General features: G+C 42.5%; 1 protein-coding gene across 4 annotated transcripts; it reads right to left on the reverse strand.

The window, feature by feature from the left end:
- Window positions 1-543: 543 nt before the first annotated feature.
- Window positions 544-25,642, reverse strand: SLC17A5 (solute carrier family 17 member 5). 4 transcript variants are annotated; one of them, XM_081187910.1, is made up of 11 exons: window positions 25,384-25,642; window positions 17,806-18,002; window positions 15,814-16,047; window positions 14,101-14,188; window positions 13,671-13,757; window positions 11,986-12,104; window positions 11,174-11,332; window positions 8,629-8,761; window positions 5,673-5,820; window positions 4,040-4,130; window positions 544-2,685 (listed from the first exon to the last, which is right to left on the reverse strand). In XM_081187910.1, the coding sequence occupies exons 1-11, from the start codon at window positions 25,625-25,627 to the stop codon at window positions 2,548-2,550; spliced, it is 1,638 nt and encodes a 545-aa protein (XP_081044036.1). In that variant the 5' UTR covers window positions 25,628-25,642; the 3' UTR covers window positions 544-2,547. The 4 variants fall into 4 exon arrangements, with proteins under 4 accessions (XP_081044036.1, XP_081044035.1, XP_081044038.1 ...); XM_081187909.1 differs by having other exon boundaries at window positions 25,333-25,642; XM_081187912.1 differs by lacking the exon at window positions 25,384-25,642 and adding an exon at window positions 19,833-20,420.
- Between the last annotated feature and the right edge of the window lie 221 nt (window positions 25,643-25,863).

Raw genomic sequence — 25,863 nt, forward strand, 5'->3', positions numbered from 1 at the left:
AGTGTCAGATATCTTTGCTGTCATTATAAAAGGTTCTGAGTGGATACCACATTTCTATACAGAAAAATGAATTGTGAGCACCATTTAATGCTTAACATGCTAAGTTTCTCCATTAGTGCTACTGCCCACATCTTCTGTCTCCACAGAGAGAGTTGAAGATGATCCAGATATTTCAAATTCTGCACAATGAGCTGTTGATCTGCCACAAACAAGAATGCAGCAAGTTCTTTGTGTTGGTCTTTCGGTTCATTGTGAAAGATGCTCAATAAAGCCAATTGTGGCATGCAATGCCCAGTCTGTTGTGTCAGCCACACATTCACTTTAGATACCCATTCTAGCACCCGAAGAATCACCATCAGTCGTCTTGAATACAGAAGCTGAACAAGGCTGAGCATATAATGATTATAGACACGAAGAGTCACCAGTCAAGTGTGTGCTACAATACGGGTGTCCCTTCCAAAAAAGTAAAACCTACTGTTATTACAAATGGCAGCCTTCATGTTAGGGTCTGTAGTTGCATGGTAGCACACAAAACACACCAACCAAAATGCCCGCACTGTTTATTACACTGAAAGTTGCAAAATACAACACAGCTGACAAGACGTCATTATAACATTTCAATGCAAATTAAAATGTATGTAAAGCTGGCTAACAAAAGTAACCTGTCATTTCTCAGAAATGAAGTCAGCTGGGCTCCACTGGAGCAGCGTGTGGGAGGTGTATCAGGTTTCCCTTTCGGTTGGTGGAAGGAACACCAAAGTGTGTCCCCCCTTTGGCTTGCTTTACACCTGGAATGATCCAAAAGAGGACCATTTAGCCTGTTCTGTCCTAGTACTCTATATCGAGGCCAAAGCCTCAGCTGCCTAGCCCACCATGTCATTCCCACTCACAACTGCACATTCAGTGCTACGGAAGTTCAGATTTCCATCGTACGAGGCAGAGCTCTTCAGAATTATGTCCCAGTGTGGATTCAATAGCACTTACGCTTAGTGTGTAGACATGAAACCTCAGCTCTACTTCTGGAGGCTGTATTCTGACCAGGGTGTGGCATGGCTTTTCAAACCACAGCAGTAGTGGAGAAACCCCAATGCTGCTCTTCAATAATTTTTGGGTTTTTAAAAAATAAAAAAATCAGCACGGGTACGGGAAGAATCCCAAAACCTATTCTAAAAAGTTTTTTCTTCTTCTTCTTCCTTGTATCTCTTAGGTGGTTCTGTGCATGGATATTCCCTCCATTTCCAGTTTGGCATGCTAGCATCAAATATGAAGTTAGGGAGAGATCCTCTGAAAAAGATGGTGCACTGCAATGTGGGCCAACCCCTTACTAGTATTCTGGATCTCATTGTGACAAAGTAAGCTGACACAGGCCTTATCTGCAATGTGAACTGACAAGACGTCAACGACTGGCTGAGGGCTGTAGGATTCTGAATCAGTTACATGGGCACACCCAATCCCTGAAGAGAGCCTATGCACATACACTGTTAGTTTAACCTTCAGGTTTATTCATTCAGAAACCGAATAGTCAATTCGGCTGCAATCTTGTACTCACTTACCTGGGAATAAGTCCCACTGAAGCCCCAGGGGACTTCCAAGTATATATGCACAGGATTGCGTTGGTACATATTTTGCGACCAACTTTTAGTATGATCCTGCTGCCACTTGGTCTTATTCTGCCTGGATAATTGTGGTTTGTTGCTCAAAATGAGTATTAGGACAGTGAGAGGAAAAAAGGAGGGGAAAGAGAAACCGTTCCTTCAAATCAACATCATTGCTGAATTTCTCCATATAGTAAAAGACTTTGGGCTTATTTTCCTCCATGATGTAGCAGTGTTTGTGCTTCCCAGGTCTGGTGAAACCACACAGCACAGGGAACATAGGAAGAGCCTGCTGGATTCGGCCTACTTCCCATCTAGGCCCAGCATTCTGTTCTCATAGTGGCCAACCTGATGACTATGGGAAGTTCAAAAGCAAGGCCTGAGCAGAAAGGTATGCCCTCCAAATGTTGTTGGACTTCAGCTCCCATCAGCCCTGGCCAATGGTGGAGGAGGATGGGAGCTGTAGTCCAGTTACATCTGGAAAGCTAGAGGTTCCCCATTCCTGTCACAGTGGACACATGCTGACAAATACATACTTTAAGAGGGCCCAATGATTAATTCCCTGTTTTTAATTTTCATTACTTTTTGGATTAATCATACAAGATAAATAAATACAGCTAAAACCAGCAATAATTCTAACAACCCTTACCTAAAATTACCTTAACCAACAAAATCTCATATTTTTCTGTGTTACACCCCCTCCAACTAATATTTAATTCAGGCACGTTTTTAAAAAGTTGATACATTGATTAGAATGTGTCATAGGTATCTGACACTAATCAATTGTGTAAGACTGGATCCCACATTCTTCTTACAGAATGAGCATATTGAAATGTGAAATATTTTCCAGCTGCAACAAGAAAGGGTCACAATAGGCTTTGCAGACGTCATGTGAAAGGCATTCCAGGTCACATGATTGCAATGTGTGGCGGTGATTAACCCCAGGGTTCCTTCAGTTCCTATGCAAGTGGTAGCCATTGAGTGCCCAGTCTTGAACTTCTCCACTGCTGAATAATGCAAAGAAGATGGCTCCAAATAAGTTAATGGCAGCAGCGATATAGAAGACAGTCTGCCATTCTCCCACAGTATTCTGGCAAAGGGGCAGAAATAAGGAGATAAATCAGTGCATTACTGTAACAGAACCATGATCAGGAATAAACTGAATGGCAGGAAAAGGAGAATGTGTGGAGCAGATAATTTGTATTAAAAAGATGGCTGCATTCAGGTGTTGCATTCCTGATCCTTTAAACCCATTGTTTGCCTACGGTTGTGGAACCCATGGACTTGCAGATATTGCTGGACCTCAGTTAGCATGGCCAAAAGTCAGTGGTGATGGAAGCTGTAGCCCAACAACATATGGAGAACTTCAGGTTCCTATCCCTGGTTTGGAGGATTGGGTTGCAAGGACTGCTCAAGCCACAGTTTATTGGTATAGATGTCGTGGCCAACTATGGGTTGAGGAAACCAGAAGACTTCTGTTAAGGCTTGAAATAAAGAGAACACTTGAACTCTCTGCTCTTTCCTGGTCCACCTGAGCACTGTTTAGAGACTGGATCTATGTAGCCAATACAATTATTTATTCAAAACATGGCATATTTTGTTCAGCTCAGTATGACTTATGCTAAACGGGATTCAATTAGGGGTGTAACTCTTAATCTGTATAAACTACACTCAAGAGTTTAGTGGGAGTTTTAAACTGAAGTTTCCACCAGCAATGGAATAAAGTGTATAAAGAACTTTGAGAGGTTGCTCAAAGTTTGCAACTCTTGCTATTAAATAACATTTCAGTATAACAACCTGTCTTGTGAATACATGAAAACTTGAGAACCTCAATTTATAGAAGGTCCATTGCCAGAGGAGATTTGAGCTGCGCTCTGACACCCCCCCCCAATTTTAAAATCCTGAGGAATCAATGTCAACCCAACACCAGTTTGTCAGACTCAAGGGTGCCTACCACTTAATAAAACTGATGGGGCTAAAAAGGCAGCTGTTCTGTGCTAGGATGTTTTTCTTCAGGGGTCCCAGTTAAATTCACACAGTGGAACCATGAAGCTTTGCTCTCTCCCCCCTTCTTTCCAGGTTGTCCTCATTTTGTTTTATATATGCTTGAAGAGGCTTAAAGAACTTGTTTTGCTGAATGGGAGGGTTACTATGGCACAGCTCACAAAGCAACGGACGAGAACATATGGGTTATTAAAATAAAAATTGATATTAGTACAGAGTGTCTCAGAAAAGAGATTAATTTTCTCTGCCGCATGACATATGGCTGCAGTTTTATATCAATAAACATGGTATGAGAGAGAAAGTATAAAACAATCTTCTTTGGTCTTGTTTAAAAATAACAAGAAAAAACCCACAGCCAATAATGACAAATGAGACAATCAAATCTTTAACCTTTAAAAGAAGAAAATGGGGGGGGGGGGGAGAGACCAATAATAACTTACACTATGAGTTAGGCTTTTAGCAACAAGTGGTCCCACCATTCCTGGGATAGTGCCAAATGAATTTGTAATTCCAAGGAGAATGCCAGCATATCTAAGAAAATAAGAAGAGAAAATCAGCTGGTTCCCAATGCCATAGTGCCTTGAACTTCTTTCTGGTACTCAGGAACAATGGTAGGATTTTTATTCCCTTGCAATTCACACACACACGTATATTATATAAAACTAGACATGTATCGGGTGGGGAGATATTTTCAGCACAAGCTCAAATGTTTTGGCACTCCTAACATACTGAAACAAGACACCCCAGAAGGAATTTCACACATGATTCATCCACTTGTCCAGAGTGGATTAGGAGACATGCACAAACTTCTCAATGAAGTATTTGTGAGGGAAATAAAACCCAAGTGCTAAGTCACCCTCATACTTGGCTTTCGCACAGGGATTCACAGTGGGCAGGCAAGTGGCCGCTCTCTAAGCCCTTGTGTGGATACACTTTGCATAAGGGCAGTGCAATCTGGGAGGAACTGTAACTTCGCGACTTGCTTTCCTCTAATTTTATTTAAACACATACTGTATCTATTTTGGCTTTTGCTTCTTAAATTTCAAAAAGCAAATTCACAAACTGGAAGCATTTAAAAAATAATAATCTGTAAAACAACACAATTCTTAACAAACCACCAACCAGGCTGGAAAAGGTGTGAAGTTCAAAAAACTGGAAGGCAGCTCACTCTAGCTGGCATGTTAGAAATGCCATGACCAAATGTGCCTCGTGCGCTTCCCTGTCTGGTAATGTGAGGGAAAGGCAAAATGATACTCCGAGAAAGGATGCCTGGGGCAAGGCCAAAGCTCACTGGTGGAACACACACCTTGCAAGTTCCAAGTTCAGTTCAGGACATCCCCAGGTAGGGTGGGGAAGACCCCCCAACTGAAACCCCAAAGAACCATTGCACAGCTTCAGTATATTAATTACATACTTGTTGAATAAAGAAGCTGGCATTTATATGACCTTTGCTAACTTGGAACTGCTTAAACATCAATGACTTTATAAAGATGAATGCCAAAGAGGAAAAGCCTCACAGGATAGATGAGTATCTAAAGATCCATAAATCCCTTAGTGGTATAGCTCCCCCCCAAAAAATATATCTAAGCATTGCAATGGCATTGATATGCACTTTGAAAATAATGTCTATAGTACATCTGTGTCCCACAGGAGCTCTTCCCCATTACCTAAGTGTCAACCTATGCAAGTACCTCTAACTATACCTTCAACAAGCAAATATCATGTGCTACAGAAATGCTGGTGGGTGGATGAGGGGAAGCAGGCAGAAAATATCAACAGCAGATTACACGCTGCAACCCTTTGCATTTCTATGCAGAGGTCAGCCCCACTGAAGCTGTATACCTGGAGGCTCCCTGCATATTTTAGAAGCCTGGAAGATCAGGATTCTATAAGATATACTCCCAGAGTTAAGCGTGCATTGGTAGGATTGCAACTTAAGGCTGCCACACAAAGGAGTTGAATTAACCCAAATCAGTGACTGAAGAAAAACACAGACAAGTACTGTAGTTATTTAATTCACTGTTTCAGGGAATCTTGTTTGAAAAAAACGCACACTCAATCATGAATACTTACGATGGTGCAATATCGAGGTGGTTGATGCTGTACCCAGATGTAGAAAACCCCCCTAGTGTTGTGGATATAGTTACAAATGCAACAGCCATTTCATAATCGCAGCCTATGAATCCAGCTGCTACAAGGAATACGGCAGGTCCAATCATTCCTTAATAAAAACAAAGCAGAAACCTTACCTTCATGGGAACTCAAATTTTGTTTATTCTTTGTAAAACATTGCAGTGACTTTTCATTAAAAAATAATACTGGTGGTTCTCAGCTCTTGATCTATAAACAAAGCAACAGTCCTTTGCTGATCCCTGGGCAAGACTGCCTAAAGCAGGGGTCAGCAAACTTTTTCAGCAGTGGGCTGGTCCACTGTCCCTTGTGGGGGGCCGGACTATATTTGGGGGGGGGATGAATGAATTCCTATGCCCCACAAATAACCCAGAGATGCATTTTAAATAAAAGAGCACATTCTACTCATGTAAAAACACACTGATTCCTGGACCGTCCATGGGCTGGATTTAGAAGGCGATTGGGCTGGATCTGGCCCCCGGGCCTTAGTTTGTCAACCATTGCTGTATCCTAACCACGTCTAAAGAGCCTGTTGCACCAAGGCACAGGAAAGCAAACAGGTTAGAGATGCAGGAGCACCTGGAAACTCAGAAGCTGTAAGGGATAGATGAAAAAAGAGGTAGTGGCCTTGGTAGAGTGCAACGTTGAAGGCACACAATGGTGGAAGAAGACACTTGTAAGGGTATAGGAGTTCCTACTGACACAAGAAGTGCCACTGATCAGTGACAAGAGCAAATACTCTGCATGTGAATGTTTAGAGCCTGACATCTCCAGTTAGAAGGAATTCTGGAAGCAGAACTCTTCTGGAGCAGACAACGCTGGGCTCGATGGACAAGGCAGCTTCATGCATTCATAGGGATTAACACAGGATCGGTTCAAGACATGCAGCACTGCTCTCAAGCATATTGCACACACTGAATGAATGCATTCAATCCCCGGGAAAGAGATCATTGCAGTGGCACTCAGAGCCTAGAATCTGTCCCAAGATCCACATTACTGAAAAATGTCCCACAGTAACATTATGAAATTATTTTGTCTGGCCTACTGTAATGTTACAAGACGGGTGGAAAGTAAGCAGCCTAAGTGAGAAATAAGCAACTACTTTTGCATGGAACTTTTAAAGCAGAATCTAGTTTCAAGCTAGCTAAGAAATGTTTTAATCTCTGTGTCTTTTGTGCTGCTGTCTTATGGACTGACCATCATTACTTTTTGATAAAAACTGAAAATAAAGAGAGGAAAGGCCCAGTAATTATTCTACATTGTGCTGCCACCTAGTGAACAAACTATATCACTACAGTGGTACCTCTGGATGCGAACGGGATCCGTTCCGGAGCCCCTTTCACATCATGAGCAGAACGCAACCCCCGCCTGCGCGGGTCGCGATTTGCTGCGTCTGCACATACACGTGACGTCATTCTGAACGTCTGAACATGCATGAGCGGCGAAACCTGGAAGTAACCCGTTCCGTTACTTCTGGGTCACCGCAGGACGCAACCTGAAAAGATTTAACCTGAAGCGACTTTAACCTGAGGCATGACTGCATTCAATTTGGAGATGCATGCTTTTGCCTGAGCTATTTTATCCATGACAAAATTGAAGCTATTGGTACTTTAGATGTTCATTAAAACCAACAAACCTGTTGTAGCTGCTTATTTAATAACCCAACTGGGTAATAAAAAAGTCACAAGAATATGGGAAATATCAAACATATCCCGTTCTGATCAAGACTTATTGTTTTATATTACGATGAAATAGCAAAGGGCATTTGGAGATGGAGAAAGAACAGAGCAGAAGAACAGTTGATTAAAATATCTGCATTTTAAATCATTGTTTTTTGTGAAGTTATCTCAGCTTCAGTTTATATAATTGCCATTTCAGGTTGCTTCGAGAGCTTATTCAGAAGTTATTGGCACATGGAAAGGGCAAGCGAGAACATGGAGAGAACATGGAGGATGGATTGAGATGGCACAGCTCAGTAGTGGAACGCCTACTTCAAAAGCAACACTGTTCAGATCCCTGCCATCTCGGGGGGGGGGGGGGGGCGGGCGGCGGCGCTGAGAAGCACATGGTAAGACACTGCCAATCAGTGTAGACAATACTGAGCTAGATGATGTAACAAAGGGCTGACTCAGTGTCGGTTTATTTCAGAGAAGAGACCAAGCCAGAATGGATGCTTAGCAGCTTCATTGCAAACAAGAAAAACAGCATGACTCACTACCTCATTTGGACACAGGGCCACCTATAGCGGGAACAGCAGTATAACAGTTAACTCTCCATTACACTCAGTTAAGGCTCCTTCCTATGAACCTACAACCAACCAGTAAGGGATAAGAAACAAGGGCTCTGTCCAAAGCTATTAACATCTGGTCCAATGCTGGTTTCATCTCTCAGCTGTTAGAAGCATTGCCCAAGTGTGTCCAGGCACCGGTTTTCTCCAAAAGCCCAAGGGCACATGAAGAGCATCTCATCAAAGTTATTCTTTGGCTCTGCTAGCCACAAAATCCTGGGAGCAGCAGCCAGAAAGGGCCTGACCCTTTCATAGCCACTATGCATACCCAGCCAGGGATGCTTACCAAATACAGAGAGCAAAAGCAGCAAAAGTGAAGTGTTTATAAAGTCCTTGGTGGGCCACCATACAAGGCTGAGTTGAGGAGCTGCATTTGTTATTATGGAACACAAGTTTCGCAGGAATGCTCTTGTTACTACTGGGAATATAAGCGTATATAAAATGCACCTGCCAGAAAGAATCCGGCAGAAGAATTGCAGCTTTCTTTACAACAGGTAAGAATTCAAAACTGAGGGAGGGGGCTTATTAAAGCAGGTAAAAACATTGTACAAGCTCGACAAAACCCCATTTAAACTACAAGCCAAATTGAAAACAAGCACATTCTTTCCTTACCTATCAGGGTAAATGTTTTGCGAACACATACGGTGGGCATGTTTTGCTTTTCCCGCAAATAATCAGCAAATTGACCAGATAGAATGATACAAATCCAGCAGCCAAAATAAGGCAGTGCAGATAAAAATCCATTCTGTACAGAAAAAGAAAACCAGATTTAGGATGGGATGGGAACACCATTTTTGTGCATATATTTATTTATTTTCAAGATGAATACCTAAGTACAGAATAATAAAAATAATAAATGTCTTCAGCAGTACAAATGGGGTTGGGGACAGCTATTTAGAGGCTGTTTTGTACTGTCTGAAACAGCTGTTTTGTTGTAGTGTTTAATGGATACTGTACTGTAAGATAACCAGTGAACATAATTGACAAGTCACACATTTTATGATAAAGGAAACTGACTTCCTTTCTAAGGATATGGCAAAGTGATAAATTCTTGCAAGCTACAGTGGAAACAAATCCTGAGTTATGAGACACAAGTATCTGGTTTAACAACAGCAGCTTTCCACCTATTTTCAGAGATACACCAGAGGTTAACAGCCAAGTTAAAGGAGAAGACATCTGCCTGGTTTGAGGCTGGAGTGGCAGCTAGAACTGCTTGTCAGTCCATCCATCTTGGCTTAGATTCTTTTTACAGTGAGCGGGAACTGCAACAGCCATGTTCAGGCAAGGTGGCTTATTCTGGAAAAAAGAGTCTGAGAAACCCTTCAGGTAAGCAAAAGGACAGAGCCAATGTTATGCCTACAGATGTTTGTAGACTCCAACTCCCATCAGCCCCAGCTAGTGTGGCCAATGGTCCAGGATGATGGGAGCTGTCATCCAATATTTGGAGGGGAACCAAGTTGGCTCTCTTTGTTATATATATCAAGACCAATTCTATTTCTACTCAGGTAAACTGCAAAGCGCTGGTATCAGATCAATCTGATTTAAAAGGAGATGCTTAAAGGGCTGGTTCACACTTCAGGGATTTCTCCATTTAATTATGCACCTTGCAGACAAAAGCTACCGTGCTTTAGGCAGTTCATGAAGAGAAGAGTCAACAGCCAACTCTGTAACTGAAATTTCTGGAAAATTTTACCCAAAGGGTGTGATTACTGTTGAAGATCCACTGTAGGAAAGCCCATGGCAATCAGAAGAACTGATGTTCTGCATAGCATCTGTGTCACTCATTCACTCACACACTGAGGGGACATGTTTATAAATCAGCAGACCCACCAAAGGGGATTCAGACTCTGACTTGAAGTGAAGCACTCCCAGTCAGCAACTCTGCTCAAGGTTAAGGAACCCAGCTTGATGCTGCACCCAGCAGACTGGGCGACTTATCCGAAGGTTCTCCCAAGAACAGCAGCAGAATGTTCCAGGAGGAAAAGGAACAAGGAGCCAGAGAAACAGCTTCAATTCCTTCCTCCCGGGAAAAAGAACCCTCTGGTGCACATTCGTTTGTCACAGGTGTTCATTCTCAGAGAGCCTGTTAAATGTGCAGCCAGCAGAACAAAAATTGCAATTGCTCTGAAGGAATTTACATAGCAACCTTTAGAATTGAAGCACAAGGTAAAGGAGTTGGATAGGCTGCTCTTCACAGCTGCTTCAACCTAATTTTAGCAAATGCTCTTGAATGAGCAGCACATTTTTAATTAAGCCGTTAACCTTAAAATGCAAAACAGGGAACAGCAATGGCACCGTAATGTGTGTGTGTGTGTGTGTGTGTGTGTGTGTGTGTGTGTGTCAGAGAGAGAGAGAGAGAGAGAGAGAGAGAGAGAGAGAGAGAAAAGGACAATTCTCTCTCTTCTGATAGTAAATTGATTTTTAAGTTGCACGTTCAAATTTCAGTATGCTCACTAAAAAGTGGCTAGAGTTTTAAGAGCTGCACTTCCAGAAGTAATATTGCTGGTTAAATTAACAGAATTATTTATGGACTGCAGGGGTGTGTGGAAATGTTGGGTACCCAAAGCCTCCCCTTCTCTCACTAGAATGGATTTCCCAGGAAAAACACGAACACGTGGCCTTGTGTTCCTGTGACAGGTGACAAAGATGCCATTTGAGATTCTTTCTAAAATCTCTCAGCAGTGCCAGATACTCCATACAGAGCTGACTTCAAGGCCACATACTGAATACCAGTGTGTGGTATAAGCCATGAACCAGCAATTTGGGATCGCATTTCCACTCAGCCAAGAGGCTAACAGAGAAATCCTATGCATGTCTACTCAGAAGCAAGTCACATTAGACTCCATGGGACTATTGTATTTTAATATTCTGTTGGAAGCTGCCCAGAGTGGCTGGGGAAACCCAGCTAGATGGGCGGGGTATAAATAATAAATTATTATTATAACTTGCATGCAAGTAGACCAATGTAGAGTTGTGCTGTAATTGAATGACCCTGTGCAGCCCTGACCTCTTGGTCAGGAGGTTATTTCTGTAGCTTCGCCCCACTGGGTGCTTAGGTTCTGACTGTCTTTGTAATTCCTACTGAAAGCCAAGTTTACAGTCTAGCCTAGGTCACTTCAGGGTAAATTTTGTAACTGGAAAACACAGGGTATCTTACCTCCTGCACATCAAACCTCAGAATTTCCTTCATGTAAGTAGGCAATAGGGTAAGGAGTGTGTAGAAAGTCCAGTTATAAGAAAAGTGTGCTACGACAATAGCCCAGAGTGGAAGTGACGTCAGTATGGCTCCCCAAGGGATGGATTTCTGAGTAGAAAGCTAAAGAGAAGGAATTAAATTCACATAGATGTTCTTTTAAAAAAAATTGAATCACACTTCTTAAAACTTCAAAGAGGATTTTTTCTAAAGAGCTTGTTCCTGCCAGTCTGCACTCTTAAGCATAATGGTAGATCCCTTAATGCAGGCGCTTAAGGAGATCAGGAACAAGCTATGGGATTCACGTTCCTCCTTCAGTCCCTTACCTACTGCATGCAGGTATACCCACACTTAACCACGGTTGGTGCACAGCATGGGTGAACTTCTGTTTAACATTAGGAGGACAAAACATTTGTCTGAGTGGTGACTTTTCAGGGATTCTGCTGCTGGGCATTCTTGTTCCCTTTCTCACCCAAATGTTCTTTTTAGCTGGCTTTTTCGTCTGCTGGAACCACCTCTTTTATACAGTTCTGTTCCATCTGTTTTATGCATTTATAATTGCAACGGTTCTAATTATAATTGCATGTTTTATTGATGTATCCCGCCTTGGGACTTTACAGCGAAGGACGGATAATAAATCTTATAAAACAACAAAATGTTACTGAGCTTTAAAAGCATTTTTCAAGGACCTCTTTGTCCTTTAAATACAATAGTGGATGTATATTACCCCAGTACGTCAACAGAAATGAGCAAAGGCTTGACCAAAAAGTACACACCTGATCTGTAAGGGAGGAGAGGATGTATTCCTTTTCTGCATGAGAAATTCTCTTGTGTGTTTCTGGTGTGTCACTAACTATCAACATCCAGAAGATGAACCACAGCACACCTAGGGCACCTTAAAGTGAAAACAACAACGCTTATGGTCAAGGAAATGGCAGCCATGAGACTTTAAATTTGCAAGCACTGCTACAACCCACCAGGGTGGTGCTGTGTTGCTCTCACTTGGCTTCCCAATACCCCACATTACTGACCCTTACCAGGAGGGAGAGGAGCAGAGGACAAGACAGTGGGCAGCTCAGCACACTGTGGACACGGCGGCAGAGCCAATCTGACACTCCTTTACCCCTCTCTCTCCTCTTGGCAAGTTATAGTGATGTTTGGTGCTGGGAAACTTGGGAGAACAGGGCTGCCCCACCCACAGTGCCTCGCCAGCTGCTATTACAGAGCATCCGAAGATCACCGTGAAATGTCTCTCAAGCCAGAGCTACTTGTGGATCCCACAGGCATAACCAGCCACTCCCACCTCCAAAGGTAAATGAAAGAGATCGTTCCAACATAACAAATGTGTGTGCGCATATCCAGAGGATCACTTAAATGTGAAGCTGTGTGTACCAATTGCCGTTGTCTGCTAGGTAAAGGTAAAGGGATCCCTGACCATTAGGTCCAGTCGTGACCAACTCTGGGGTTGCGGTGCTCATCTCGCTTTATTGGCCGAGGGAGCCGGCGTACAGCTTCTGGGTTATGTGGCCAGCATGACTAAGCCACTTCTGGCGAACCAGAGCAGCGCACGGAAAAGCCGTTTACCTTTCCGCAGGTAAGCAGGCATTTTGACGTGCTTTCGAACTGCTAGGTTGGCAGGAGCGGAGACCGAGCAACGGGAGCTCACCCCGTCGCGGGGATTCAAACCGCTGACCTTCTGATCGGCAAGTCCTAGGCTCTGTGGTTTAACCCACAGTGCCACTAAGGATACATCAAATGCATAAAAACTTCTAGATTTGTCAGCTTCCTGTAGCTAAAGAAGGCATAGATGAGGTGGCCGTGGGTGTGATACGAAACAAAATTAATCAGAGATGTTTTGCACAATGGGACTATTTAAGCGAGAGAATTGGGTTGCTGAAAACGAACGAACTCTCCCATAGACAGAAATTCTCTTAGTGGGCAGTCTGTAGATGACATTTCTTGACACACATGCATATATAAGCTTAACAGAAAAATGTCATCAGATCATGACATTCCCCAGGGTGTGACAGGCAAAATAGCTGGGGAAGTATTTTAGGCATTTATTTACAATGATCAGGCACAAAGTGTTCTAGAAATACACACGAAAAACTTTACAATAACACAGGAGGACTGAAAAACAATCTTCCAGCTGTATTTTTTTTTTAATTGTCCTTAGGATTTGGGGTATCTTAATTGTACCTATGACAAATTGGAGTACCACTGGATTCTCCTGAACCATATTTAAAAGTTATATATAATTATTAAAAAGATGGTGGGGAGGCGGAAGAGAGAGAAAAGAGAGTAACCTAATTCACACCTTAATACTGCTGATTAGTTGTATAAGGAGGGGGGTTTGAGAAAGTTTGCTCATTACTATTTTGTTTTGCATATTTTAAAATGAATAGTTAAAAAAAATACAATCTTTACTCAACTGAATGGCATTTACAGTGAAAACACTTACCAAATATGTAGAACACATAAATCCAATTCATATAAAAACAGATCAAGCCAGACAATGGAAGAGACACAACAGTTCCTAGCTGCGCACCTAGAAATTAAAGTTTTATTTTAAAATAATAATCACTTTATTATTTTTACCCCGTCCATCTGGCTGGGTTGTCCCAGCCACCCTGTCTGTCCAAGTACATAGACTTCTCAAGGATTGAAAATGCTAGGCTTTGAATACACCTAGGTTAGGGATAAACATTGTTTTGTGGCAAGGCATGCACAGCAATGAACCATGCTTAATGGGTAGCTGCAGGAGTATGGGGGTGGGGAGCAGAAGTGGAATGCATAATCCTGTGGCTTGTTCCCAACCGTTATACCACAGTTAAAAGAGATTAGTGCTGCATCTTCATTGGCTAGACTTGAGCATTTTTAAAGCATCTCACCTGCATATGAAATACTAAGAAGTTTACTGCGTTCCAGTGGAGGAGCCCAACAGGACCACATGGCATGCATGGCAGGAAAGGTGACACCCTGGAAAACACATTTGTTTGTAGTACAACATATCTTTCAAGAGTAAAATGACTTGGCCAAAATTCACTTCAATAAAACATCTCCAACGCAGCCTGGAGGAAGTACCAGTTGCCTTAGTACGAAGCTATTTTCTGAACAAAACGCACATAGCTCCTGGGCAATTAAGCAGAACTAATTCCTTGCCTGCCTCAATTCTTCAGCTGAATATGCTTTGTGGACATAACAATTATGCTGAACTTTTTGTTTCTGCATAGAAACAGCAGCACAAATAATTTGAAGTGGTGGTTTTCCCTCAGTTTGGATTATTAAATGCCAACATGCATAGGAGGCCAGGCAGCATGGCAGGGAAGAGATCTCATTCTGCAGACAGACCAGGTTAAGAAACAACAACCAGACTCCCCTAAATTAAACCAGAAATCTAATCAAAACTATGTGAACTTTGAATAAAAATGTTCATGAACAATTAAGTTTCAAAGAGGTCACAAGCATATTAAAGCATCATATTAAACCCAGGGAGCTAAGGGAAGGGCTGGATTTATGTTGCAATTCTGCAAGAGCACAGAATGTGGCAATGGGTGGAGAATTCAGCTTCCGGAAAATATTCTTTTCCGCATTTCCTCCCTTTTTAACGAAGCTGTCCTAGGAAGTTCTTTGCCTCTCACAATGATGGGGCAGAAATAAAAACAACAAAAATCGCAGAGTAAATTATGTATAGTCAGAGAAATTAGGGGAAACTGCTCAACTTGCATAATTTATACAGTTGCAGGATTCAGGTTTTTGGTGCAAAATTTGGAATGCCCAAAGATTATTATTTTTTTAACTCAGCTTATACACAACTGTTTAAGGAAGCATGCAGCAGACATTTTACATAACAAATTTCAGTTAAGTGCCAGGTCCACCCATCCTGGCACAACTTCCTACTTCCTTCCCCTCTATTCAAGCTCTGCAGATGCCATTTGATCAGTTCCACAGCCACAGAGGAACGACATACCTTTCATATCAGCTCCTCCCGTAGCCCTTAATATACCATTTCCCATTAATGTGGTGCTCTATGATCTTAACAATATGCTCGTCCTCACAATGAAGTCATAGAAGACATGTTCATTGTAAGGTGGGTGTAAGGAAAACTAGGAAGGAGAAAAGGAACCCTCAATTCTCAGATTCATGCCCATCTGTCTATCTGCTGGGGAAAAATATAAGAGCATGCAAGAAGCCAGTAGAACTATAACTGAAGTGGCAGCAATGGAAAACCCAAGTGAGAAAAGTGCTATTAAGAACATGAGCAGAGCCCAGTTAGATCAGACGAAGGTCCCATCTAGTCCAGCACCCTATTTGCAAAGTCCCCAACCAGATCCCTGTGGAGCTGTTGATCCCAACTTGGTGCCTTCCAGGTGTTTTGGACTCCATTCACATCTGGGCATTGCCCGGCTAGAGCTAGGATTGACTGGAGTTGGAGACCTGAAGTATCTGGAAGATGCCAAGCTGGAAAAGGCTGACCTAATGTAATTTATCAACATTACAGGGGATTGTTAATGTACTTACAAAGTAATTGTTTTGAAACTCTTAACAACAACAATAACAACAACAACAACAACAATTAAAGGGGGCGGAGAAGGAGAGATTACCTCACCCAGGCCTTCCAAAGCTCTGACAGCTATGAGGTACCCGACTCCCAAATCTGCTGCCAAAGGTGTGAACAAGGTGAAAATGGCAGTGCCCAGGATGCCAAACCCCAACAGCTTCTTTCCGCCAAACTGGCGGGCAAGATATCCACCAGGAACCTGTGTAATGATGTAGCCATAGAAGAAGGAACCAAGGATCCAGCCTTGAGTATTTGCATCCCATGGATACTTTTTCCCCTGAAAGGGAGGGAGAGAAAAAGACATGAAGGTCTGGTTTCCACCCCGCCACTTGCATCACAGGAAGATACAACAAAGGACTGCATGCTTCCCATCCAGCAACACTGCACACCTATCAGTGACATACATTGCTAACTGCAGAGTGGCTTACAAACTATATTTTCCACATGCCCGTCATGGACATGGGGAACTACGTGCTGATTTTTCATGGGACGCATGGAAAGAACTCCCTATGTACATCCAAAGAGTGACCACATTGTTGGTTTTTTTTAGAACATTGACATTAAAATATACATAGCTGGTTAATATCCTGCTAATTGTTTTCATTCTGTCAACCAGGCTCCTAAAGCAAGCAAAGCCCAGTCACAGTGTCATAAAAAATAATCACATATCAACTGATTTCAAAGCCTTCTCCTCTTCTTTTCTTTATTTAATGTATGAACCACTACACTTGATAGACTTACAAACTTTAAACAACTATAGGCTGTACAATAAGTTTTTTTAAAAAAACACCACCCAAATTTACCTCATTTACATTATTGTGGTAGAGTCCAGGTTGGCCTGTACTATGTACAACATTGGAAGCTGCCCTATGACAAGTCAAACCATTGGTCTATCTAGGTCAATATCGTCTATACTGGCTGACAGCAGTTCTCTAGGGTTGTCAGGGCATTATCCTAGGTTCCAGGGTGTTATCTTTTTATTTTCAGAACAGTAGCATCCATCACATCACACAGGAAGGGAGTGATTCTGCTGTGTATGTGTGATTCTGGAGGCAGAATGGAGGCAGCAAAAATCTATAAAGAGATTTCATAGAATCACAGAATCATAGAACTGTAGAGTTGGAAGATGAGGACTGAATGTTACTTGCCTTAAACAAACGCACTCCTACAAGAATTACTGTAAGGTAGGGTAGCCGTATTTTGAAAAGTGAAATTCTGGACACAAAAGTTGAGCCTTTGGGGGGGGGGGGCAAAGATGTTTTTAAGCTATTCTCAGGAAAATTCACCAAAACCTACACTTCTGACAAGGGTTGCCACATGTCTGGATTTTCCTGGACATTATAGCGATTTCCACCCAGACGCACACCGATTCCAGTGGCCAAATCCCAGCAATTTCCGGGAAATTCCAGATGTATACCAACCCTGTGTAAGGAGTCAGAGTTCAGATTGATTGATGCAGATAAAATAGTGGCATCATCTGAGCAGAATCTCTGTGATAGGAAGAACTTCAAAGGCTATTTGAAGGCACAGATCATGCAAAAGAATGCTGTGAGATAAGATATAGTCCTCTGAGCATAACTGCTTTTAAAGATCCCTTGGATAATTTCACAAGGGGGTGCTGATTTAAAGTTCTGCATAATCCTTTGCATGTTTATTCAGAACATAGGAGTATGGTTTCAATGGGTCTTACCAAATGAGGCTTAGTCCAAGGTAAGGCTGAAATCCTATACCTACCTAACTGGGAGTAACACCTATTAAAAATCACCTGGATTTACTTCTGAGTAAATGCCTCAGATTACACTGCAAGAGTATTTAGGTTGTGCCCACTGTTACGTCATACTTTTTGAAATTAGTAGAGTGGGCTCATTGTGGACACCGTCCATTTGGTTTACTCTAAGTAGAACTTAGTTGGATACAACCCTTTATTCACCCCCATCAATACTGGCATTCTGCCAGCTCTTGAAGAGATAATAATTTAATACACATACCCTTTAAGACAGTTCACATTCTCAAAAGTAGATCTGGTAAAACTTACCGTAGTGTTACGAGGAACAACTGGGGTAGAGGAATGTTCTTTGCACACATTTGAAGAAGTATTTTTGGTCAAGCTTGCATTTGACTCTACCATGTCCACCAGGGCAACACTTAAATTGACACGAAGTGCATATAAGAGAAAGAATCCCAAGAAGGCCCAGACTGCTAAGCTGAGGCGAGCAGAGCAGCATATTGGTGCTAAAAGAAAAAGTGATGCACATTAAAAAGTGTTAATGTAAAAAAAATCCCCACAACTCTGGCTAGCAACTATCTTTAACTGAAGCAAAGGCAGAAGGGCCAGAAGTCTTGGCTTTGCCCCCAGACTCATTCTCACATAAGCCAAAATGCAGACAATGGACTAATTGGGGGACACACCACCAAAACCATCCAGCGTGGACTGAGAATATTCAGTAGCCACAAAATGTTGAGTTGTCAGGTCACATCCGCACTATACATTTACAGTATGTTGTTTTATGCCACTGTAACAATTATGGTTTGGCCCAAAGAATCCTGGGAACTCTAATTTGTTAAAGGTGCTGGGAATTGTTACGAGACTCCTATCCCCTCTCACAGAACTACAATTCTCAAGAGTTCACTGAGAAGCAGGATTGATCCATTGACTCCATGGTGTGGATGTGCTCTCCTGAAACTGTAGCCCAGGGATGGGAAAACATTTTGGCCTGGGTGGACGGCAGCTTGGTCAGCGCATTTCCCCCAGGTAAGTGTTGGTGAAACAGCACCAAGCAAGATCAAACACTCTGCTCACCAGTTGATGGGCCAATCTGCTCTATGCAGGGGTCTGCTTCACTAGTGTGTTCTCTGCAGGGGATGTGCTGATGAAGCAGCCCCCAGCAAATTTGAACACCACCCATCAGGAGATGTCACCCACTGACAGGGAAATGGCCTTGTGGACCAAGGCTGGCCTGCACGTCACGAGGGTCTCCAGCCATTTTAGACTTTAACTCCCATCAACCCCCCAAAACTGGAGGGCAGAAATTTGGTAAAGGCTGATTTACAATAATCATTGCTTATCTATTAATTCACAAGCAGGAAGAGTATATGTATATGTTTATGTATTGTTCAATTATTTCAGTTAGAATAAACATGAACTTTAACCGTTTGCTAAAGGGATGTAATCTTTCATAAGATCACAGGGTTGATTTATTTATGTAGCCTTATTAGGCACTTCAAGCCTTTACCAAGAAACTCTAAGCTATTGGACACATCTGGTATGACAAAATGTGCCTGAGAAACAGAAGACGATATCCCTCTAAGTCATACTCAGAGTAGACCCACTGAAATCAATGACCATAAATTACTAAAGTTATGGCTCTACTCTGAGTATGACTTAGTGGTGCATTACCCACAATAGTTTCTTAGCTCTGCTAAGGAATCTCAAATGATCGACTCCCAAAAGCTTGCAGGTATGGCCTGAAGGCGTGTCATAAGTAATTATGTCATATTTTTTGATAAATTGTGGTGAGCAAACCATATATGGAGGAGAATTGACTACCAGTGCCCCATTCTCAGCTGTTGTTAGATTCCAACTCCCATTAGTCCCAGCCAACATGGCCAACAGCATCTAAAGGGCCACAGTTTCCATATCCCTAGTACAAAGGAATAAAAATAGTGGGGTAAGACGCTCAAGCAAATGAAAAGAGGAGAATGTTTGTATGGATACAACATACATACAAACATGTAAAGCAAAGTGTGCATTCTGGCAGCTATTCAAGAGTGCCCACTCCCCCAAATCCAACCCTAAAGGGGAAACAAAACTCACACCCCAGTATTATGTCCACATGTCTTAGCATATACTTTTCAGTCATGAAATGCAAATAAACCACAACATGTTCACCAAAATCTCACTTTAAATATACAAAAAATATTACCCATATTTGCTTCGCTGCATGATTATTATACTATGGAAAAGATTGTGTGATTCTCTCCCCCCCCCAAACATCTTTTTTAAAAAATATAACACGCCACAACACAACTTCAGGTCCACAAGGCACAATATTAAATTCTTACCATTAACATCCCCGGGAGCTACTTCTTTCACAACCAACCTTGTTTTCGAAGACATTTCCCTCTAATTTCCTAGTTACTGTTGTGCTGGATCATCGAAATGCTCCCATGATCTGAACGGAAAACTCCTGCGACATTTTTAGTTTGAGGAAGTTGCCCTGAATATTTATTAATGCAAATGAGGCACAGTAGACGTGGCATGGCAAGTTTATTATCTTGCTGTTCTAGTACCCAACGTTAAACAGCAAAGGAGCCTTCACTGGTGTTAATAACATCCTTAGTCTTCTGCCTTTCTGCAAGACCACCTTAAGCTATTGTTGCTTTCACAAACCACTTCTGGCTTTCTTCCAGATCAACCTCTGCCTGGTAGATGTGGAATATCCTGTTCTGCAGCTCTGCTTCCCTCAGCAACCCGCCTTTTGCCATTCACGTCACATCACACTGCTCTCAGTCAATAGCCTCTCTCTAACCCCACTGCCATGTAAACACTAAATGCCAAATTCTGTATTTCAGCCATTGCCATTCGATTTCTTACTTAACTATACACACAGTATTTTTGAATTGAATGTTTAGCATCAAATTCATTTATTTACCTTTCTCAGCTGTTAGTGCAAGTTTACTACTTAGAAAACACCACTTTCAACCAACTTTTACTTGTTCCCTGTCCCCCAAGCAAATGAAAACAGGGCTGTACAGATGCAGAGTAGGGGAGAAGAATAGGAAATCCCTTGCTGCTGAGAAAACCACCTTGGTTTTTGGAGGGAGTGGGAATAGGTGTGCTGCTTTAATCTCTCACCATTAAAAAAAACAAACAGGTCTGGATGTACACTGTGACAAGTATTTGGGTCTTCGACATGATCTCTGACAACTTCCTATCAAACATGGGGAAGTAAAACTGACAATGCTGTGCTGGGCAGGGAGCAACACACAACCTTAAATTTCAACATGATCAGCCATTGCCAGAAAGGACAGGACTGTAATCTTGCTTTTAATTGCCTTTTTAAACCCATGTTTTATGGAAGGATAAACGAACACCACTGTGACTGAGCTACATATGGTGGGATCACAGATCCTTACAATAATGGTTTTTAATTATTTATTTATACAGATAGCTTCCTTATCACTTTGCTACATTTTTTCTTCTGTGCTGTTTCCTTGTTTAATAACAGACTGTCTTGTTTAGGTGTTGTTGTTTCTTTAAAGGATATTTTATGCAATTGTATAACACTTATGCCACAAGTGCACGCAATTGCAAAAGGAAACCAATTTTAAGATTTCCAATGTGAACATCTAGTGGCAAGTAGAAATGGACAAAGGCAGCTGACTGAAAGGGATTAAGAGCTATCTTGTTTGATTCGATCAAAGTCCAGCATTCTGTTTCCATCCAGATGTCTCTGGAAGCGCAGAAATAAGGCAGGAAGCCAGGTTAGGAACTACGTTGCAACCTGATCAATAAATCATACGAGTTTTAGTTAAATGATCAATCAACTCAATTTTGCAGAATTTCTGAAGCAACATTGTTTGCTTGGCTTTTTTGTAAAAAAAGAATGCACATGTGTTTCCTAGTAGGCATCAACTTGTAAGAAGCATCCAGCCCTCTTGTGTGAGAAAAGGAAGAATACCTCTTTTAGCAAGATTTTATATGCATTTGTATTGAAAAGAATATATATTTAAATTCTGCTGCCCAATTAATTTTCAGTTTATTAAACATTTTAAACAGATAAATAAATTAAACAAAGCAGCCCTAGATATGGCCATTCTCTTGCATCTAGTAAATGGATGTATACTGTCTCTCAAGATGCTAGTTCACGTACCTGCATGTACTGTTTTCTAAGTTTTATCGTTAGGAACATGTCCTTCTCTTCAAATCAATGTAAATAGATCTATACAAACAGCACTTGCGCTAAGGTTCCAGGTGATTTTTCAGGATAAATACTGCTGCTCAGAAATGAATAAACATCAAGAGGAAGTTTATCTATGGGACAGAGCTTTCGGCTTGGTTCCAGGGCCAATCCTGGCTCCTCAAAGAATGGACTGGGTGATTTTTCAGGATAAATACTGCTGGTCAGAAATGAATAAACACCAAGAGGAAGTTTAATCTATGGGACAGAGCTTTCGGCTTGGTTCCAGGGCCAATCCTGGCTCCTCAAAGAATGGACTGGGTGAGTTTGGATAAGTCATGAGCTCAGTTGGGCCAGCAGGAGAGACACAACGGCAGTATTTGCATGTTTTGGTAGTTTGTTCCTGGCTTAGTGGTTTGAGCAAAACAAACCAAGGTCCCCAGTTTGTATGCAACGCTAAACCAAGGTTTGTGCTTTGTTCCTGCCATGGGCTGGTAGGAAGGAACCAAGCAGACACAGTTTGCTAAATACACCACTGGAGGAGGTGGGAATGAGCTCCACTAATTATATTTTTCAAGCAAAATGCAAAAGAGATTATAGAAGACAGAACATTTATTACAATCTGATGTTTTATTATTTAATTATTTTTGCAAACTATTTTGCTGCTTTACTACTGTGCAGATGTTATTTTCAGTGCCGCGAAAGCAAGTCCCCATGCCGTGCTGTGCCGGTTTACCGCAGCGTGTGGGGACTCGCCAAGTGGGCGGCTCGGGGGCCGGTTAAATGACTCCTGTGGGCCGCTTGTGGCCCAAGGCCCTTAAGTTGCCAACCCCTGCTCTGATATAACACACTGGCCCTGTAGTGAAATGCAACCATGTAGATAAGGACTTGCCCAATACTTTGCATCTGCATAGCTTATGGTCTCTCTTCCTCACCCCCCCCCCCCTTGGAAGTGCCTGTTAAAATGTTTATACAACTTTTTTGCAAAGCGTTTACCTCCCCCTTTTCTTTGGATCAGAAACCAGTCCTAGCTTTTCAGGGGTTGCTTACATCATTGAAAAAGTCCCCCCCCCCCCAATTCATTAAGAGAGCTTAGTATGGACTTTTAGTGCCCAGGGTAACAACACAATCTGATACACATCTACTCAGAAGTAAGTTCTATTGAGTTCACTGGGGCTTACTTCTGAGGAGATATGTATAGGACTATGCTCAATCTAAAACAACTTGCAGCATTCTTCCTCTTCACTTACCAAATATTTGCTCATATTCATTGAGACACCACTTTGTCACCTCAGCTATTGCACTGTCTTGTAATTGGGTCACAGTATTCAACCTAGTATGGTAGCATTTTAGTTTCTTCTGCTGATAATGAATAACTTGCATCAATTAAGTAAAATATGATAGATCAGACCAAGTATTTGCATGGTTTACATGGCCGCATTTCCCCCCTACTCACAGTAAATTGTATATTTTGGCATTTTGGGGTTACAGAATTTTGGCTTTCCAATTTGCAGTAAATTAAGTGCTCTGCAAATAGTCAAACCCTTCTCTTTTCCTTATTTACTATGGTTAAACCTGGAAATGATGCACATAGCGATATAAACATACACACTGGAGTTTAAAGTGTATCTTAGGCTCATGCAAGGTGCTTGTGTTAGCCTTGATTTTTTAAATTTTTTTCCTTTTAATTCCTTATTACAATTGACAGTTGAAACTCCCCTCAGTTTTGTCATACAGCATAAGAGGTAAACAATCCTCCATAGCAACTAGTCCATAAGGTAAAGGGACCCCCTGACCGCGCCACCCGCGTCCCAAACTAGTCCCTACACAACACTTAACTGATATGCCAAGACATTTTGTTTTCTGGCCAAACCATTCTATTTCTAGCGATCTCTAGGATGCACTGATAAGAGCAACAACTTAGTAAAACAAAACAAGACTTACTGCCTTTTGTCTTGCAAGCTCTACTGTCAATCAGCACAAAATTCCTGCAGTGATAGCATGCACACTATCTAATCAGGGACCACACCATTATTTACAAACCAACAATGGTGAAAGACATCACACGCAACAATTGCACATGTGTGGATGGTGCTTAATCCATTTACAGTGTATTTATTAAAAATATTTTTTCACCACCATTCAGTGGAGCTTTGCTGCACGGTTTAAGCATAAGGAAGCAGCAACCAAACACATGTGTAGGATCATAACATGCTTGTGTGTGACCATCCTGTTCATCAACACCTAAATAAAAGTTTCTCACGTGTGCAGGCACGTGTCTTCTATAAGGGAAATCTATAACATGTAAGAGCTTGTATTTAAAACATGTTTCTTAAGAATGAAGACCCACTGACTTCAACTGCACTACTTCCTAGGCAGTGTACTTTACATACATGCCCCAGGCAGCAGTTATGTGCTTAACCGAAAGAAATTATTACAGCATCGTAACAGATTTAATGGAGCATAAGTTTTGTAGATTAGATCCCATTTAGGGGAGGGTCTATAGCTATGCTTGCAGAAGGACTTGAGTTCAATCTCTGGCATCTCCAGCTTAAAAACTCAAGTAGCAGATAATAGAAGACCTACAACCTTGGATACAATACTGGGCAAAATGATATAATGCAACTTCTTGTGTTCGCATCAGATGCATTAAGCATTATCCTTATTTGGTATACACAAAAAGGAATAAGGGAGCAAATTGTAAACAGTGGACTCAACAGTTCACGACAACTACAGTGGTACCTCAGGTTACATACGCTTCAGGTTACAGACTCTGCTAACCCAGAAATAATACCTCGGGTTAAGAACTTTGCTTCAGGATAAGAACAGAAATCGCATGACAGCGGTGCAGCAGCAGCGGGAGGCCCCATTAGCTAAAGTGGTGTTTAAGGTTAAGAACAGTTTCAGGTTAAGAACGGAGCTTCAGGGAGGAGCAGTATGTAACCAAATTAAGTACGTAACCAGAGGTACCACTGTAATGTATACATGATAAGCCTGCCCAATCATTCACAACAATCAGTCTATAATTTCAAGATCTCTGCTCTAGGCTACTATCTGTAGTTGTTGTTGTTGTTTTTTTAAAAAAAGTTGTTAAACAACTTGATGTTTCATTATGTTTTTATATTTTGTGGAAGCTGCCCACAGTGACTAGAGCTACTCCGTCAGATATATGTATTATTACAGTACTACTACTGTGTGGTTGTAAATTGCCTTAACACTTCATAGACTCTTGAACCCACACTCTGCGTATGCATGTGTGTAGCTGGCAAGTGAAGGCAACTGTTCACCCAAATGCAACGTAGCCCACGAAAGTATAATAAACCCGTTAGCTTTCACGGTGCCACAAGACCTCTCCCCGCGTTTGCTGTCGCCGACCACCCCTCTGAAGCTGGTCGCAGTCGTCGATGGACTCGGTGATACTCAGGGCGACAGACGGCAGTCCTGGGAAGTCAGGACTTCCTTCCGAATAAAGGGGGATAATGCTTCGTTTGCTAGCTACTGGCAAACCTGCACAGGACCGGGACTGTTAAGACACCTCTCCACAGGATACTGGAGACGGTGGAGGCACCCCCACAGAAATGTCTCTCTCCCGCCAACCCCCCACAGCTCCTCAAAGCGAGAGGAACTGGCTGCTGGAGACAAAAAGAGGGCGGAAGGCTCACGACTGAGGTGTGCGCTGGGGGGCAAGTGGTCCCTCCTGCCGCTGCTCTCACCCGCCTTGCCGATGGGCTGGGCTTCTCGCGGCAGGAGCGGGGTACGGTCCTCTTCTTCCTCCGCCTCTTCGGGTTCCGGGGTCTGCATGCTCCCCTTCAGGGCAAAAGCAAACGCGAAACCAGGGCTCCCTAAACGAACCCAGCCCGGCTGTCGGCGGCTTCCCACCAAAGTCAGCTGCCAGAAAAGGCAAGGCGAGCAGCAGGCACGTGACTTGCAGCCGGGCGGAAGTGCCGCCGCTATCATGATTCGGCGGCTCGGCGCCTATGGAACGAGTTTGTTTTCCTTCCCCCGCCCTCCTCCTCGGCCATCTTTGCTGCGGGCAGAAGCCTTTCTGCTGATTGGTTGCTGGGGGAAAAGGCGGTGGCTGAGGATGCCGCTGCCTAAGGCAACCAATGGAAGGAAGCCCCTCCGGCGTCGGCCAAATCGCCGCTGGATTCCTCCCGGCGTTGACTCGTGATGTGCAGGCGGAAGATCAGGAC

Source organism: Podarcis bocagei, assembly GCF_964188305.1.
Source record: "Podarcis bocagei genome assembly, chromosome: 3".
Lineage (NCBI taxonomy): Eukaryota > Metazoa > Chordata > Lepidosauria > Squamata > Lacertidae > Podarcis > Podarcis bocagei.

Coding starts and splice junctions, on each gene's coding strand:
- SLC17A5 (XM_081187909.1), bottom strand. CDS start 25,627: ATGATAGCGGCGGCACTTCCGCCCGGCTGCAAGTCACGTGCCTGCTGC. Junction 16,048..17,805: donor TTGTTCCTCGTAACACTACG/GTAAGTTTTACC, acceptor CCTCCCTTTCAG/GGGAAAAAGTATCCATGGGA. Junction 5,821..8,628: donor CAAAACATTTACCCTGATAG/GTAAGGAAAGAA, acceptor GTTTTTATTAAG/GAATGATTGGACCTGCCGTA.